The sequence below is a fragment of the Thalassophryne amazonica genome, chromosome 10 (assembly GCF_902500255.1).
Source record: "Thalassophryne amazonica chromosome 10, fThaAma1.1, whole genome shotgun sequence".
Taxonomy (NCBI): domain Eukaryota; kingdom Metazoa; phylum Chordata; class Actinopteri; order Batrachoidiformes; family Batrachoididae; genus Thalassophryne; species Thalassophryne amazonica.
This window is the reverse complement of record NC_047112.1, coordinates 66,925,756-66,944,078: the sequence shown is the minus strand read 5'-3', so window position 1 is coordinate 66,944,078 and position 18,323 is coordinate 66,925,756. Positions and strand designations below refer to the sequence as shown.

The window sequence follows — 18,323 nt, the reverse complement described above, 5'->3', positions numbered from 1 at the left end:
TTACCCTCAGTGCCTTTCAGTGAGAAGCGCATCTTTTCTAGAGCAAGACAGTGCATAATATCCCTCAGCCATTGAGTATGTGTGGGCGAGGTTGCCTCCCTCCACTTAAGCAAAATGGCCTGCCTGGCCAACAGGAGAGAGAAGGAGACCATGTGGTGCTCCGCCGAAGTCAGTCGGGGATCGTCAGGCCCAAAGGTACCAAATAAGGCCATCATAGGATTTGGATGGAGTTCACGTTTCAGGATATTTGAAATAGTGTGAAAAATCTCACTCCAAAAGGTTTGTAAATGGGGGCATAACCAATACATGTGGAAAAGGGCGGCATCGCCTAATTTACATTTGACACAGGTGGGGGTAACATCGGGATATATGCTAGCTAATTCCGCCTTTGATCTGTGAGCTCTATGGACCACTTTGAATTGGATTAGGCAGTGTCTTGCACACAGTGACGATTTATGAATCGAGTTTAGGATCAAGTCCCAGCGGTCGGACATTGTATGATTTTTAAAAAATTAATTTTCATTTTATTGCATAAAATACGTATTTGACCCCTGCCAACCAGCAAGAATTCTGGCTCTCACAGACCTGTTAATTTTTCTTTAAGAAACCCTCTTATTCTGCACTCTTTACCTGTATTAATTGCACCTGTTTGAACTTGTTACCTGCACAAAAGACACCTGTTCACACACTCAATCAATCACACTCCAACCTGTCCACCATAGCCAAGACCAAAGAGCTGTCTAAGGACACCAGGGACAAAACTGTAGACCTGCACAAGGCTGGGATGGACTACAGGACAACAGGCAAGCAGCTTGATAGAAGACAACAACTGTTATGATTATTTATTAGAAAGTGGAAGAAACACAAGATGACTGTCAATTTCTCTCGGTCTGGGATTCCATGCAAGATCTCACTTTGTGGGGTAAGGATGATTCTGAGAAAGCTCAGAACTACACAGGAGGACCTGATCAATGACCTGAAGAGAGCTGGGACCACAGTCACAAAGATTACATTAGTAACATATGATGCTGTCATGGTTTAAAATCCTGCAGGGCAGCAAGGTCCCCCTGCTCAAGCCAGCACATGTCCAGGCCTGTTTGAAGTTCACCAGTGACCATCTGGATGATCCAGAGGAGGCATGGGAGAAGGTCATGTGGTCAGATGAGACCAAAATAGAGCTTTTTGGAATCACCTCCACTTACCATGTTTAGAGGGTGAAAACAACCCCAAGAAAACCATCCCACTCGTGAAGCATGGGGGTGGAAACATCATACTCTGGGGGTGCTCTTCTGCAAAGGGATCAGGACGACTGCACCGTATTGAAGGGAGGATGGATGGGTCATGTATTGCGAGATTTTGGCAAACAACCTCCTTCCCTCAGTAAGAGCATTGAAGATGGGTCATGGCTGGGTCTTACAACATGACAATGACCCCAAACACACAGCCAGGGCAACTAAGGAGGGGCTCCGTAAGAAGCATTTCAAGGTCCTGGAGTGGCCTGGCCAGTCTCCAGACCTGAACGCAATAGAAAATCTTTGGAGGGAGCTGAAACTCCAAACCTGAAGATTTGGAGAAGATCTGTATGGAAGAGTGGACCAAAATCCCTGCTGCAGTGTGTGAAAACTTGGTCAAGAACTACAGGAAATGTCTGAACTCTGTAATGGCAGACAAATGTTTCTGTACCAATTGTTAAGCTCTGTTTTTCTAAAGGGTCAAATACTTATTTTATGCAATAAAATGCAAATTAATTATTTAAAAATCATACAATGTGATTTTCTGGATTTTTTTTTTTTTTTTTTTTAGATTCTGTCTCTCACAGTTGAAGTGTACCTACGATAAAAATTACAGACCTCTCCATTCTTTGTAGGTGGGAAAACCTGCAAAACTGACAGGGGGTCAAGGAGGTGTGGTTGCCATAAAATTCTGGGCAAGTCAGGAGACAGCACGGATAGAAGTTCAATTAGTGTCGTCAAGAAACAGGTGGAATATGCCGGAAAGCTGTGCATGTTGGCAATCCCACAAACGAAGGAACAAGAGACACAATATTTCCTTCCATAAATAAGTGGTTTTGGTTATTCTTGTCATTTTGTCTGTGACATTTGGTTGATAAACAGGTGTATGTTTCCTGCCCGTGCCTGTGTCGTCCAAGGACATGGAGCTTTAACTCTTCACTTACACACACCACTGACTTCATGAATGAAACTCAGTCAATAAAGGATACTTGTGTAAAAATATAATATAATACTAGGACTGCAAGCAGTCATATACGGGCCCTCATTCCACGCAACCGCCTACCCAGGCCACTGGGTGCCCTTGTGAGCACATGTGGGCATGTGCACGCAGGGGCAACCACTCATCACACAGTTAAAATTTTAAACAAATCACACAATGCATCAAGGAGTTATGACATGTTGATTGTCATCCACTAGGGGGCGCTCAGTGTACAAAGAGAGGGGCTGGGTGTGTTCAGGGGCCAACCGTCATCATACATGTGAAGTTTCAAGTCAATCAGGCAAAGCATGAAGGAGTTATCATGACTTGATGTTCCATGGCAAAGGGTCAAAATGGCGGCACCATAGCGGCCACACCCTTCAACATAGAGAAAAGCTTTCGATAACTTTTGGTCAGTATCATCTTTGGATGCTGTCAAAGAAATTTGAAGTGCATTGGACAAAATCCCTAGGAGGAGTTCGTTCAAATACAACATGTGGAAATCATTTCAAAATGAGAAGAAAATTCAAAATGGCCGACTTTCTGTTTGGAGTAGACTCATGGTGCAAGAGACTTTTTTGTACGTCTATGCAAGTCACACATGTGTACCAATTTTCATCTCCCTACTCCAAAAAAAACCCCTATGGGGAGGGGTTTTTTGAAATTTTCAAGGGGGCGCTATTGAGGCACTTTGACCCGCCCATGGGCGAGGCCCCTATGAATTGTAGGAGGTTGTCATGCTTGACCTGTGCATCAATTTTCATGATGATATGACAAAATTAAAGCCGTCAAAAAGAAGAACTTAATTTCATGGCAAAAGGGCGATATTCAGTACGCCACCACACAGAAGCCGTTACTCGTAAGTTCACAGCGATCATCGCCTATGTTCACCAACTTGTTCTGCATGTTTTAGAAGTGGAAGGAAGTTGATGGTGTTAAGTATGTGACATCAGTACCTGTTTAAGTATAATGTTCCATGGCGAAGGGTCAAAATGGCGGCGCCATAGCGGCCACACTCTTGCACATAAAGAGAAGCTTTCGATAACTTTTGGTCAGTATCATCTGTGGACGCTGTTAAATAAATTTGAAGTGCATTGGACAAAATCCCTAGGAGGAGTTCGTTCAAATACAACATGTGGAAATCACGCCAAAATGAGAAGAAAATTCAAAATGGCCGACTTCCTGTTTGGAGCAGACCCATGGTGCAAGAGACTTTTTTGTACGTCTATGCAAGTCACACATGTGTACCAATTTTCATCTCCCTACTCCAAAAAAACCCCTATGGGGAGGGGTTTTTGAAAGATTCAAGGGGGCGCTATTGAGGCATTTTGCCCCGTCCATGGTTGACGCCCCTATGAATTGTAAGAGGTTGTCGTGCTCGACCTGTGTATCAATTTTCATGATGATGTGACACAATTAAAGCCGTCAAAAGGAAGAACGTAATTTCATGGCGAATGGGCAATATTCGGCACGCCGCCACACGGACGCCGTTACTTATAACTTCACGGTGTTCATCGCCTACGTTCACCAATTTATTCTGCATGTTTTAGAAGTGGAATGAAGTTGATTGGGTTAAGCATGTGACATCAGGACCTGTTAAAGTAAAAAATAGGACATTTCCCGCCACCACCGGGGGACGCTATGGCGCAGGTGGGAACTTAAGATATGTAGACGTTCAAGGCAGAGCCTTCCTCATGTTCAGCAAGTTTTAAGGATCTACGATGAAGTATGTGGGCGTGACAGCCATTCGAAGTGAAATGGCGTGCTCCGAAAAGCTCGCCAAAGTTTGACGACCCCTAGCAGCCACGCCTTTTGACTTAATTAGAATCTTTTGATAACTTTTGATCACCATTGTGTTGTGATGATTTTGACCAAATTTGAAGACAATCGGATGAAATCCCTAGGACGGGTTCGTTCAAATGTAAGTAGTGGAAATGGCCAAAAATGGCAAAAATTTGCTCAAAATCGAAATTTAAAATCAAAATGGCTGACTTCCTGTCGATATTTCACCATGACAGTCCTGGCATGGTAAATATGTGTACCGAATTTTATGAGGCTACGATGAAAAAAGCCCAAAGAGGAGGGGTTTTTGAAAATTTCTAGAGGGCGCTATTTCGCGATTTTTCTGCGACCATGTGCGACGCCCCCAAAATATCGAATTTTGGATCTGGCCGGACGACTTTGGAAAGATTGGTGAGTTTTTGAGCATGGGAAGAGGCCGAAATTTCGATTTCAAAAGTGAGAATAATAATAATAATAATAATAATAATAAACAGCGCAATTACAATAGGATCCTCATAGGACGTTGCCTACTCGGGCCCTAATAATAAACAGCGCAATTACAATAGGGTCCTCATAGGACGTTGCCTACTCGGACCCTAATAAGATTTTATATATATATATATATTAATGGTTTTAGGATCCGCAAATTTCAGAAATGCGCTGGGGGTTTCTGAAATTCTGGCAAATTTGGTGTCGTCCCCCAAATAGACCCCACCTTCTACGCCTATGAATCTAGTGCACTCCCACCTCTCAACTAGTAGCCTACATGACACAGTGCACTTGTCCTGACAACCCACATGTAAACCTGCTGTTTTTTTTATTGACAAGGGGTTAGTCTTTCTGATTGCACTTACTTTACAATTTCTGTATGCATCTTTGAATTTGCTTCGATTTTGGTCGTTTGCATATAGCTGCACTTTTAAAGGTATTTCTGCTGGGTTTGCATTTAACTCTGGCTACTCCGTTGAGACGTTATGGCTGTATGTGCCACTGTCAGGCAGTATTTTTCGGAAAGACGTAAACAAGCAACACGTTCAAACAAGCACACGATTTGTTTTAAAGTACGAGGTCTATTAGAAAAGTATCCGACCTTATTATTTTTTGCAAAAACCATATGGATTTGAATCACGTGTGATTGCGTCAGACAAGCTTGAACCCTCGTGCGCATGCGTGAGTTTTTCCATGCCTGTCGGTTGAGTCATTCGCCTGTGAGCAGGCTTTGAGTGAGGAGTGGTCCAGCCCCCTTGTCGGATTTTCGTTGTCAGGAAATGGTGGAATGATTTGGGCTTTTTTTTCCATCAGAATTTTTTCAGAACTGTTAGAGACTGGCAGCTGAAAACCATTAGAAAATTTATCTGGCTTTCAGTGAAAATGTTACGGGCTTGGTAGAGAATAAGGAGTGTTACTGTCGCTTTAAGGACGGCCCCCAGCGGCTGTGGGGCGCGCCGCGCTCCGAAGCCGCCATCGACAGGCTGAACGACCATTTCATTTCTAAACGGATGGCTGTCTGGATCCGTGACCTTCGTGTGCCATTTCTCTGGTTATCACAAGAGCTGGACATCAACCATTTTCCAGCAGATTTCACTTTTAACAAGAGATTTTGTCATGGAAAGCCAAGCGGAGGCTTCGCGTGTCACGATGGATTCGCTACTGGAGCAAGACAAAACCACCTCCGTTTTGGTCTCACAGGACGGCTTTGAGATGGCGTTCAGACAGCTGTCGGTGGTTTTTCCATTGAGTGATTATCTGAGAAATTGTGGATGTGCCTGGACATGCCAGAACATGTCCCATGAGGCTTCATCACGGCGTTGCTGTGCGCCATAAGGTACCGCCGCGATGCGCGGAATTCCTCCGCACGTCTGTCTCAATGTGCTGAAAAAGTGCTGATATCCACGTCTTTTCACAATTCCTGTGCTAGTCAGATGACGTCCCGGATAAAACACAGCGTCCAGTTTGGAAATGAATGGCACATTCCACTGTTACAAGAGTTTTTGTCATGGAAAGAGGAGCAGAGGCTTCGCGCGTCGCGGCGGCGCCACATGGCGCACAGCAATGCAGTGATGAAGCCTCACGGGACATGTTCTGGCATGTCCAGGCACATCCACAATTTCTCGGATAATCACTCAATGGAAAAACCACCGACAGCTGTCTGAACGCCATCTCAAAGCCGTCCTGTGAGACCAAAACGGAGGTGGTTTTGTCTCGCTCCAGTAGCGAATCCATCGTGATGCACCAAGCCTCCGCTCGGCTTTCCATGACAAAATCTCTTGTTAAAAGTGAAATGTGCCGGAAAATGGTTGATGTCCAGCTCTTGTGATAACCAGAGAAATGGCACACAATGGTCACGGATCCAGACAGCCATCCGTTTAGAAATTAAATGGTCGTTCAGCCTGTTGATGGCGGCTTCGGAGCGGCGCACCCCACAGCCCACTGGGGGCCCGTCCTTAAAGCGACTCCTTATTCTACCAAGCCGTAACATTTTCACCGAAAGCCAGATAAATTTTTCTAATGGTTTTCAGCTGCCAGTCTCTAACAGTTTCTGAAAAATTCTGATGGAAAAAAAAGCCCAAATCATTCCGCCATTTTCCTGACAATGAAAATCTGACGAGGGGGCTGGACCACTCCTCACTCAAAGCCTGCTCACAGGTGAATGACGCAACCGACAGGCGTGGAAAAACTCACACATGCACGAGGGTTCAAGCTTGTCTGACGCAATCACACGTGATTCAAATCCATATGGTTTTTGAAAAAAATAATAATGTCGGATACTTTTCTAATAGACCTCGTATATGGTATGCAGTATTGCTAACTGGTCTGGGAAGGATTTAGCACTGCGACAATAGCATTTAGGTGTTTTTGATGATTTTTATTTTGAACGATTTTGGGGGGGGGGGCTACTCGAACTCTTTGCCCAGGGGCCCAGACTACCCTTAATTCCGTCCCTGTGGAGATGAGTGTGTGAGAATTCAAATGTTTGACTTTACTGTAAACATTTTGATTGACTAAATAAACAAACTTTTTTTTTTCGTTTGTCATCAAAACTCCGTCGTGCTATCCAGCTGTAAATATAACTTCGACGACGAGTTTTTCCCAGCAAGGCATTTATTGTGAAGGCGCCAACCGGACGCGGCGCTGCTTACTGAAGCTAACTTGTGAAGGAGTATCTGCGGCCACTGCAATTTGGGCAACATGGAGACAGTGTCGGATTTACGGTGAAAGAATTTGAAGAGGCGCGTGGAAGATGGCAGAGAGGTGAACGTCACTTACGTCACTGAGTCTCTTTATTTATTCTTTTGATTGTTTGACGCGTCATGTCACACACAAGCAATCAGGCTAACCGGCTCTTAGCTAGCTCCTCCATTCAACAATTTTCATTGTGAGCAACGTGATGCTTTAATGTCCGCAGAGCGCGCGCCGGAGGATGCTGAGACAGGATGCAGGGACAAGATGTTGAGACAGGATGCTGAGAAGGATGCTGGGACGGAATGCAGGGACAGTATGCTGAGACAGACTGCAGGGACAGTATGCTGAGAAAGGATGCTGGGATGGAATGCAGGGATGGGATGCTGGGACAGGATGCTGGGACAGGATGTTGGATCATGATGCAGAGACAGGATGTTAGGACAGGATTCTGGGACAGGATGTTGGATCATGATGCAGGGACAGGATGTTGGATCATGATGCAGGGAGAGGGTGCTGGGACAGGATCCAGGGCCAGGATGCTGAGACAGGATGCTGCAACAGGATGCAGAGACAGGATGTTGAGACAGGATGCTGAGACAGGATGCTGGGACGGAATGCAGGGACAGTATGCTGAGACAGGATGCTGGGACGGAATGCAGGGATGGGATACTGGGAAAGGATGTTGGGACAGGATGTTGGATCATGATGCAGAGACAGGATGTTGGGACAGGATGCATGGACAGGATGTTGGATCATGATGCAGAGACAGGATTCTGGGACAGGATGTTGGATCATGATGCAGGGAGAGGATGCTGGGACAGGATCCAGGGCCAGGATGCAGAGACAGGATGCTGGATCATGATGCAGGGACAGCATGCTGGGAAGGGATGCTGGGACAGGATGTTGGATCATGATGCAGGGACAGGATGCTGAGACAAGATACTGGGACAGGATGCAGGGACGGGATGCTGGGTCAGGTTGCTGGGACAGGGTGCTGAGACAGGATGCAGGGACAGCATGCTGAGGAAGAGATGCTGGGACAGGATGTTGGATCATGATGCAGGGACAGGATGCTGATATAGGATGCTGGGACAGGATGCAGGGACAGTATGCTGAGACAGACTGCAGGGACAGTATGCTGAGAAAGGATGCTGGGACGGAATGCAGGGATGGGATGCTGGGACAGGATGCTGAGACAGGATGCTGGGACAGGATGTTGGATCATGATGCAGAGACAGGATGTTAGGACAGGATTCTGGGACTGGATGTTGGATCATGATGCAGGGACAGGATGTTGGATCATGATGCAGGGAGAGGATGCTGGGACAGGATCCAGGGCCAGGATGCTGAGACAGGATGCAGAGACAGGATGTTGAGACAGGATGCTGAGACAGGATGCTGGGACGGAATGCAGGGACAGTATGCTGAGACAGGATGCTGGGACGGAATGCAGGGACGGGATACTGGGAAAGAATGTTGGGACAGGATGTTGGATCATGATGCAGAGACAGGATGTTGGGACAGGATGCATGGACAGGATGTTGGATCATGATGCAGAGACAGGATTTTGGGACAGGATGTTGGATCATGATGCAGGGAGAAGATGTTGGATCATGATGCAGGGAGAGGATGCTGGGACAGGATCCAGGGCCAGGATGCAGAGACAGGATGCTGGATCATGATGCAGGGACAGCATGCTGGGAAGGGATGCTGGGACAGGATGTTGGATCATGATGCAGGGACAGGATGCTGAGACAAGATGCTGGGACAGTATGCTGGGACAGGATGCAGGGACGGGATGCTGGGTCAGGATGCTGGGACAGGGTGCTGAGACAGGATGCAGGGACAGCATGCTGAGGAAGAGATGCTGGGACAGGATGTTGGATCATGATGCAGGGACAGGATGCTGATATAGGATGTTGGGACAGGATGCAGGGGCCAGATGCTGGGACAGGATGCAGGGGCCAAATGCTGGGACGGGATGCTGGATCATGATGCATGGACCACATGCTGGGACGGGATGCTGGATCATGATGCAGGGACAGCATGCTGGGAAGGGATGCTGGGACAGGATGTTGGATCATGATGCAGAGACAGGATGCTGGAACGGGATGCTGGGACAGAATGCAGAGACAGAATGTTGGATCATGATGCAGGGATAGGATGCAGGGAAGAATGGTGGGATAGGATGCAGAGACAGGATGTTGGGAGGATTCTGGGACAGGAGCTTGGATCATGATGCAGGGCCAGGATGCTGGGCCAGGATGCAGGGACAGGGTGTTGGATCATGATGCAGGGAAAGGATGCTGGGACAGGATGTTGAAACATGGTGCAGGAACAGGATGTTGGCTCATGATGCAGGGACAGGATGCTGGGATAGGATGCATGGACTGGATGCTGGGACGGGATGGATGGGATGCAGGGACAGGATGTTTGATCATGATGCAGGGACAAGAAGCTGGGACAGGATAAAGGGACCGGATGTTGGATCATGATGCAGGAACAGGATGTTGAATCACGAGGCAAGGACCGGATGCTGGCAGTGGTGGGCACAGTTCTGCTAATCCGCTAACTGCTAATTAGCAAAGCTAACATTTTTCATTTTTGTTAGCAGATTAGCTTTTCAGCTAAGTTTGAAAACCACCAGCGGACCAATTAGCTTCCGCTAAATTTCGTTCTGATAACTTTCAGTCCGCTTACTTTTTTTTTGCTGGCATAGAGATAAAGCTGAACAGTCAGAAACATTGTAAACCTAAAATCCTACATGTTATGGTCCAGTCGCACGGCACACAATGATTCCTGAATGAAGGGAAAAAAGTTAAAAAGTCACAATTCATTGAGAAAAGGTGGACGAAAGAGCTTTATAACCAAATAGCCTGCAAAGTAAGAGCACAAAAGGGACGAAAGAGGAACTAAACAAAACTGAAGCTAACGATCTCGATGCTTTAAACGAAACGCACCTGGAGTCACTGCTGGAGCAGTGTGTGTCTCCATCTCTGTGTTCCAGGACTCGGTGCTGGGACGGAGCTCATAGCGGCCTGAGTCCTGGAGAAACTGCAACAGAAGCTGTGGAGATCTGTGTGCACGTCGGTGACCCACCTGCTCTGGTACCTCGTCCAGAACAAAGAAGGATCATCTCCTTCGTCATCAGAATCTCACTGTCTGACGACACGCTGCACACTCTGTCTTGCTCCAATTAAAAAAAACAAAACAAAAAAAAAACTGGTGTGCCGTGGTCACTGCTCTATCACTGTATTACGTTACTAAGCCATATATACTTGTATATATATATATATTGATTTAAAACAGGGAATTAATATAAGTGTAAAGATGACTGAATATATCAGAGCAGTAAATTGATCAGTCCATGTGAATGTGCATTGACTCCCCATGTGCGGTTGTTTCCACCAGCTACAGATGATCCACAATGTGAATTCTGCCTTGCAGAACACCTCTTTATATATAATCATTTGAATTATCTACCTGTTGCCACATGTACATAAGGGCTGGATTGTCATTCCTACACTCATATTGTTATATTTAATAAAATAAATAAATAAATAAGCGCACGCAGGAGCAGCTGCTCTCGCTGCCGCTGCGTTCAAGTACTGTCGGAAATTACACATCTTTTTTGTTGGTTCAAATTCAGCAGTTGCTTGTGGCAAAATAATTAATTGTATCCACACAAAAGATTAATTCTTCCCTGTATAAGGTGCCTGAACCCATTGAAGTTGAACCCCCCACCCAGATAAAAAAATCCAAGCAAACAGGCTGAGTTTGCCCTGTAATTTTCGATGGTACATGAATGCAGCAACAGCAGTGCTCACAAACCGGCTTCTGTACTCTATGAAAACATCCAGCTGGTTGAACGAAGTCAAACTAAACAATAACGTTACAAAAACTAAACAAAGGATTAAAAAACATCAAGAACGACAGCAAAACGAAACACGGATGAATTGAGGTTTTTGTTGCCCTTTGTTCAAATTTTTCAACAGTTTAAAAATCCTGACGAAGCGCCAGCTGCAGGAACGAAGCTGCGTGAAGGTTAAACGATGCCACAAAAGTCAGCGAAAGTCCAGATTTCTTGTTCGTTTGGGCTTTGTTGCCCTTTGTTAAGTGCTGTGTGACTGGGTCATTAGTTTCTGTTGTGTGCTTTGCAATAAAGAGACTGCTGTGAGAAGCTCAGTCCTCCCACTGTAAAAGTGGCTGGACCAGCTGCTATTGTAAAAAAGAAGAAAAAAAAACGTCATTTGCTTTCAATATGCCGATACTCACAGAGTGGCAAAGCACCTTTCACTCATGGTTTAATTCCAGACAGTTTAGGGAAAATAACAGCAACGACTGGATGGGAGTGTAAATAGACCAAGATATTCAGAACGTCTGAATATAAGTGGATCACAGTTCACAACCATTGTAAAAACCAACAAGTTCCAGTAACTTTACAGGAGGTGTCACAATTGACATGTTTGTTTTTTTTTTGTTTATTTTCATTTCATTTCATTATTTCATTATTTATTTATTTAGTTAATTTAAAAGGCAAATGCAACAGCAGCATTCATCATGAATGAAAAGGAGCAGAAAGAAGCAACAGCTTATCATATCTGCCCCCTTTAAAACACAAAATCAACAGCCCCAGTTCATCTAAGCTGCTCACACAGACATCTAATCAGTTTCAAAATATTACATGACAAATAATATGACGAATAATCATAACAATAATAACAATAATAAAACAATAAATAATAATAAACAACAGTACTACTCTACAGTTATTTTTTTTTTTTGCAAAGAGAAGACTTCAATTTTTTTAAATACATAAATGGACTCAGTTCCTTTTAGTTGATATTTACTTTCTGTTTTAGCAAATTTGTTTTGCAAATTGTAATTTTTCTTTATGAGCTTTATACATAACTTTTAGAGGGTTGTATTCAACCAATTCATTAAATTTCAAGGTCTTTAATTCTTTAAATAATGGATTTGTTGGATCTCTATGTCCACTTCCACTGATGACTCTAATTACCCTTTTCTGTAAAAGGAAAAGTGGGTTAACATAGGTTTTACATGCACTTCCCCATGCTTCAGTACAATAGGTCAGATATGGAACAATCAATACATTAGAAACAGTGCACTTTTATTAGAGAATCTTAACTTTATGTAACACAGCTATTAATTTGGTTACCTTTACTTTGACATTATCAATGTGGAATTTCCATGACAAGTGTTCATCGATCATAACACCTAAAAACTTTATCTCATGTACTCTCTCAGTCGCTGATCCTTGAACCAATAACGATACATCAGTTCTTTCTTTTTATTACAAAAAACATGAACTTACTTTTTACTAATATTTAAAGACACTCTCTTAGCATTAAACCATTTCATAGTTTTCTGAAATTCTTTCTCTACTATTGCATTATATCTTTTATATTTTCTCCAGAATAACTAAAGTGGTATGTCTGCAAACAGATACACTTAAGTAATTTCAAGACAGACACGATAATATTTACATAAAGCAGAAAAAGTATTGGCCCAAGGACTGATCCTCACAAACAATATCATATTTTTTTATTTTATGTTGTTAACTTCAACAAACTGATTTCTATTTATTAAATAGCTGGTAACCCACTCATGTGCCACACCTCTTATACCATATTTATATAATTTATGCAACAGTATTGTGTGATCCAAAGTATGAACTGCTTTTTGAAGGTCTACAAAGATACTTACAAATTAATGCTTTTTATCCATAGCATTTGAAATATCCCCATTCAATTCCATAACTGCTGTAGCAGTTGAGTGATTAGAATGAAATCTATGTTGAGAGTTACTTAAAATATTGTATTATTTAAAATGTATCAGCCTATTCACAAATAACTTCTCAGAATTTTAGAGAACTGTGGATGTAATGATATGGCTCTGTAATTCGAAAAATCATGTTTATTTCCCTTTTTAAAATGTGGGATTATTTTGGCAGTTTTCATGGCATCCGGCAATATCCCTGAACTAAATGATACATTGCAGATATACAGTACTGTATGTAAAGGATCAATGAGTTCACCTATATTTTCTTTATCAGTGACATATTTATATCTGTATAATCAGTTAATTTTTTTATTGGCACATTTCTGGACAACAGTCAAAATTTCATTCACTTGTACTTCTTCCAGAAAAACACTGCTAACATTGTCTAATACTGTTTCTCTATCAAAATGTCCATATGGAATTTGCTGTGACAAGGTAGGGCCAATATTTATGAAATAATCACAAAATTAATTAACAATTTCATTTTTATTATCAATATCAACATCATTCTTTGTAAAATATTTTGGAATATGTTTTATGGTTTATTTCAGTTTCACGACAGTATATCATTTTAAAGTACCACAATTCGCCCCATTGAGATATCCCATAATCCCTTACGCACCCGAGAGTTGCTGCATTCAAAATAACACTGAGAAACTACATGATGACAATTGCAAATGAACATTATACAACCAAAATGTAATTTTTATGCCTTTCATAACTTTTTAAGAAAACTTGCTCAAACAAATATTCCGTGTTGGCTACGTTTAACCTGTGTGGAACTTCATAAACACAAACCGAATTTCAAACATTTTACATATATTACTCTGGAACAAACAGTGCTGTAAAGGACAATAAGCAGGATGTTAAAGAGCAAACTTCAGTTTCCTACAGAATGAGATGAACAGGAAGTGCTCGTGGCTCACCACGATTCCCCGTCCACTGTAAATAATGGAGAAACAACCTGAGCTTCTCGCAGGTTACATAAAACAAACCTTAGAAGATTGCCTTGGCATCAGTGAGAAGTTGGATGTCTAGAAACTTCATACTTTTAAACTCTGATAAGACTGAAATGATGGTTCTTGCAGGATTGTGAAAACTCGAATTCCTCAGATCCGAGGAATTCCTCAGATGGGGGTGTTAGTGTTGTACTCTGTAATCGTGATCATCACTGAGTTCTTAAACTGCCTATCATAAAGCGTTCTTTTTTTACAACATTGTGCAAGTTTTAGACGTCCGTGGACACTGTCTGTATGTTACAGATACAAATCTGTGTCCTCGGATTCGAGGAAATCCATGGAAAAAAATGCCACTCTCACAAAAAATGCGTGGCTGTTGTGACAGTTGTCATAAAGCGGGACTGATTGGTTGCTACGGCGATGCTCCATGACGCTGTTCTTTAAGCTAATGTAGCATGTGGACATCGCATACTTTAAGAACGATCAAGCTTTTAAAAGAATTTTGCGGCATGTCTGTGTCACACAGCGACGTCAGAGAGAGGGAGGATGGCGAGAAAGACAGTTTGAAAAAGTTTTTATTCAGACAAGAATCCGTGGAATTGGCGCTACATTGAATTTAAAGTTCGTCATGAATGCAGATAAAATAAACTGGAAAAGCTCACTGCATCTTGTGCCCTCAAGAAACACGGTGAGAATTTTTTGTCTCTGGAAAAAAAACGTGCTGTTCAAACAGGATTTCATACAAGATTATATGACTTTTTAAAATTAATCTCGACTTTCTTTGATTGGAAAAAAAAACATTGTGGCTTTGAGTGGATTTACAGGAATTTACACAAGAATATATGCGGCTTTTTTACTATAAGGTATGTTATTGATATTTGACCCTGATTTTCAAATATTCTCCAAGCTTCAGCTCTGGTTTTTGAAATGCTTTAACAGTCTTTTCAGTCTTCATGAATTTCATGTAATTTAATTGTTCTGAGTTAATGCATAATTTGGTTTACAATTAAAAGGAAAATCATTCCAGGTCCTACTTCCATGTCATATTCTGTGTCATATTCTGTTATTTCAACATGATCATTGACTGTTCAAATGAAAGGTGGAATACAGGGTCATTTAAATATGCACTTCTTTTGAGATTTTTTTCTTCCAGGAGATGCTGAAAATGTATCATTAGATACAAAATGTACTTGGTTTCTGGGGCCCCACGGGCCCTAAACCCCGACTCTTGAGGGGCTGCGCCATCCAGACCTCCTGCAAGTTTTCCTCAGATTTCAAAATTTTCATTTCACAGCCCTGTTCTTGGTCCAGTGAGACAATGGCATCAATTTGACCAGTTAACGCTCAGCCTAGGCTCGTGTGTCATACATCACACTGACAAAGTGAGGAACCTTGGGGTAATTTTTGATCCTACATTGTCCTTTGACCTCCACATTAGAAATATTACGAGGACTGCTTTCTTCCACCTGCGAAATATAGCGAAGATTCATCCCATCCTGTCTACGGCTGATACTGAGACCTTGATCCATGTGTTTATCTCTTCTAGATTGGACTACTGCAATTTTCTGGTTTCTGGTTTACCACAGTCTAGCATTAGGGCTCTCCAATTGGTTCAAAATGCTGCAGCCAGACCTTTGACATGAAGCAGAAAGTTTATGCTTTTTACCTTTTAATTCATTTTATTAGTAAACGGACCGTGCTGTGGCCTCAACTTTATCTAAATTCTGGGTCTTTTAGTGAAGCTTAGGGCTAGTGGCCGGCAATCACCTTAGTATTTCCGTTTTTCTTGTTGATTATTGCTGGCAAATTATACAGTATTTCTTGTCTTTCTGATGCCTGCTTCTGTTTTTTCTCTCTGTTTAAGGTGCAGCTCCATCTAGAGATGGGAGTTGTATTTGTGCTGGTGACCCTCCTGTCCTGTGCACCAACAGCATTTCCTGTATATTCATTTTGTGAATTGTTCTGTAATTTATGTCTGTAGCATGGCCCAAGCAGAGGGTCACCCCTTTGAGTCTGGTCTGCTTGAGGTTTCTTCCTCAGAGGGAGTTTTACCTTACCACTGTTGCTCTGGGGTTCGTAAGGTTAGACCTTACTTGTGTGAAGCGCCTTGAGGCAACTCTGTTGTGATTTGGCACAATATAAATGAAAAAAAATTGAAAACAATAACAACGTATATAAACCCAGATCATATATTCACGAGAGTTTTAGGCACAGTATACTAAATGAGTGCCAAACTCTTTATTCAACTTGCCAGCGAGCAATGCTCACACGTTTACTCTGCAAGAGACAAATGTGGGTGTTATAACACAGAACAACATGTAATTATGTACAATAGCTATACAGTGATCCATCACTGACCACTTAGCACGATGGTGAGAAAGTGACACATCACCAGATACTTATCGGTAACATATACTACAACTATAATCCTATTTGCCCCCAAGTCTTTGGAACGATATGACAAAGACTGATATTTGAAGCACAATCAGTGGTAGTCATAAAATAAGTGTCTCAAATTTAAATGAAAAAGGACAATGGACAGTGAATGGGCAGGCTATGTATGGGGGCAGGGCAAGCGGAACAGGATTCAGAAGGGTCACAAGGATAGACTACCCTCTCCCCGGGCATTACAGTGCCCTCTATATAAGCTAAAGGGGAGGGGGCAGGCCATGGCGGGTACAACGCCCAGCAGCAGTGGTTGGGAGTACATCCTCCTTGAGTCCCGGTGAGTTGAAGTCCTGGAGAGCTCTGAGGGCTCGGGGCATGCGTCCAGAGAATGGGACACAATCGGTCTGCAGCGGGGAAGGGCCTGGCGACTGCGGTGTGGACACTCTTGGTGAGCAATCCAGTGGGGTAGGCTCCACCGTACCTGCAGGAGGAGTATCGGCAGGCCCTGGGACTGCCAGGATCTGAGCTGCAGGTGGCCTGCGAAGCATCTGCTCGGGCGGAGCTTCGTGGGTCTTGTCAGACTGGGCCATCAGTGGCAGACCAGGGGCCATCATCAAGTGATCTACCGGACAACTGGAGTGTATTGCCGTAGAAACTGGCGATTACACAGAGTGACATGGCCTGATCCATCAACCCAAATCACGTACTGATTAAACTGTTGCACTTCGATGACAATACCGGTCTTGTCCCACTTGGTTGGGTGAGGGCCGGTTTGGTTTTGGATGCAGACATGGTCACCAACCTTTAAGGGGGGTAATGTGCATGTGTGTTCGGAGAGGCGTTCGGCATCATGCATGTGGCGATTGCGCAACGCTTCCTCTCTGGCTACAAGTGTCGAACGCCTGGATGGATGGGAATGAAATCCCATATGGGTCTTCCAAAAAGGCACATGGCTGGGGAGAGATGGGTGTCTCGGTCTGGCGTATTACGATATTGCAACATGGCTCTTTGAAATTTGTCAGTGTTCAACGACCCATTAACTATATTGTCAGTTATCATGCATTTGATAGTTTTGACACCCACCTCCGCACGACAGTTTCTGTGAGGAAATGCCACAGAGGAGAGGTGGTGTTGGACGTGCCAATCACTAAGGAAGTGTTCTGTTGAGAGTGTCGTGAACTCTGGTCCAACATCAGATGACAATTCCTCTGCAGTTCCATAGGTGACAGATGTGCAACGAAGGGCTGTGATCAAGCACAATACTCTGTTGGCACTTTCCTCCACCATTGGCCAGTTGCTGTAGCGATCAACCATCATGAGGAAGTGTCTGCCTTGGTGTGAGAAGTAATCAGCCGCAACACATTGGAACAGGTACACAGGCAGTAAGGGGGGCGTGGGAGGAGCACCAAGCTGAGAAGGAGCCATGCGGTTGCAGGCAGTGCATTGTTCTTGTAGCTCTGTGATAGCAGGGGTCATACCTGGCCAGAAGAAGGACTCTGCCCTGGAGCACATCTGGGTGATGCCTTGATGGGCTGAGTGGAGGGCCTCAAGCACCCTATTGTGCAGGGACACCGGGATGATGACTCGGTCATGGTAGAGGGTGACACTGTCAAAACTGCTCAGATATTTCCTATATTGATGGTATGGTCTGAGTGCTGGGGGGAGGCATGTCTTAAACTCTGGGAAACCATGAGATGAGATTCAGTAATTCCACCATAGTTGGATCACTCAAGGTGGCCAGGCGGACATCATCCCATGAGACTGATTTGATCACTGTGTTATCAGTGGAGTTATAAGAGCATACCTCAGAGATCATCGTGTCGATACAACATAGTTGGGCCAGGACATCGGGGTGTAGGGTTGGTGTGATGCACAAAGCAGACAAGTCATCAGGTAGCTCCAAGTGTGATGGCCTCCCAACTGGGTGTCTGGACAGGGCATTTGTAGCAGCATGCAGGCTCCAGGGATGTGAACAATGTGAAAGCAGTAGTGCAGGGT

General features: G+C 43.7%; 1 protein-coding gene across 1 annotated transcript in view; it reads left to right on the top strand.

Annotated features, from left to right (window-relative positions):
• Positions 1 to 7,189: 7,189 nt before the first annotated feature.
• The window catches only part of arhgap39 (Rho GTPase activating protein 39), a 178,249-nt gene continuing 167,115 nt past the window's right edge, over positions 7,190 to 18,323 (top strand). The window contains 1 exon segment of the mRNA XM_034180178.1: positions 7,190 to 7,245. Within this exon segment, the coding sequence (XP_034036069.1) occupies positions 7,235 to 7,245 (11 nt within the window). The 5' untranslated portion in view covers positions 7,190 to 7,234.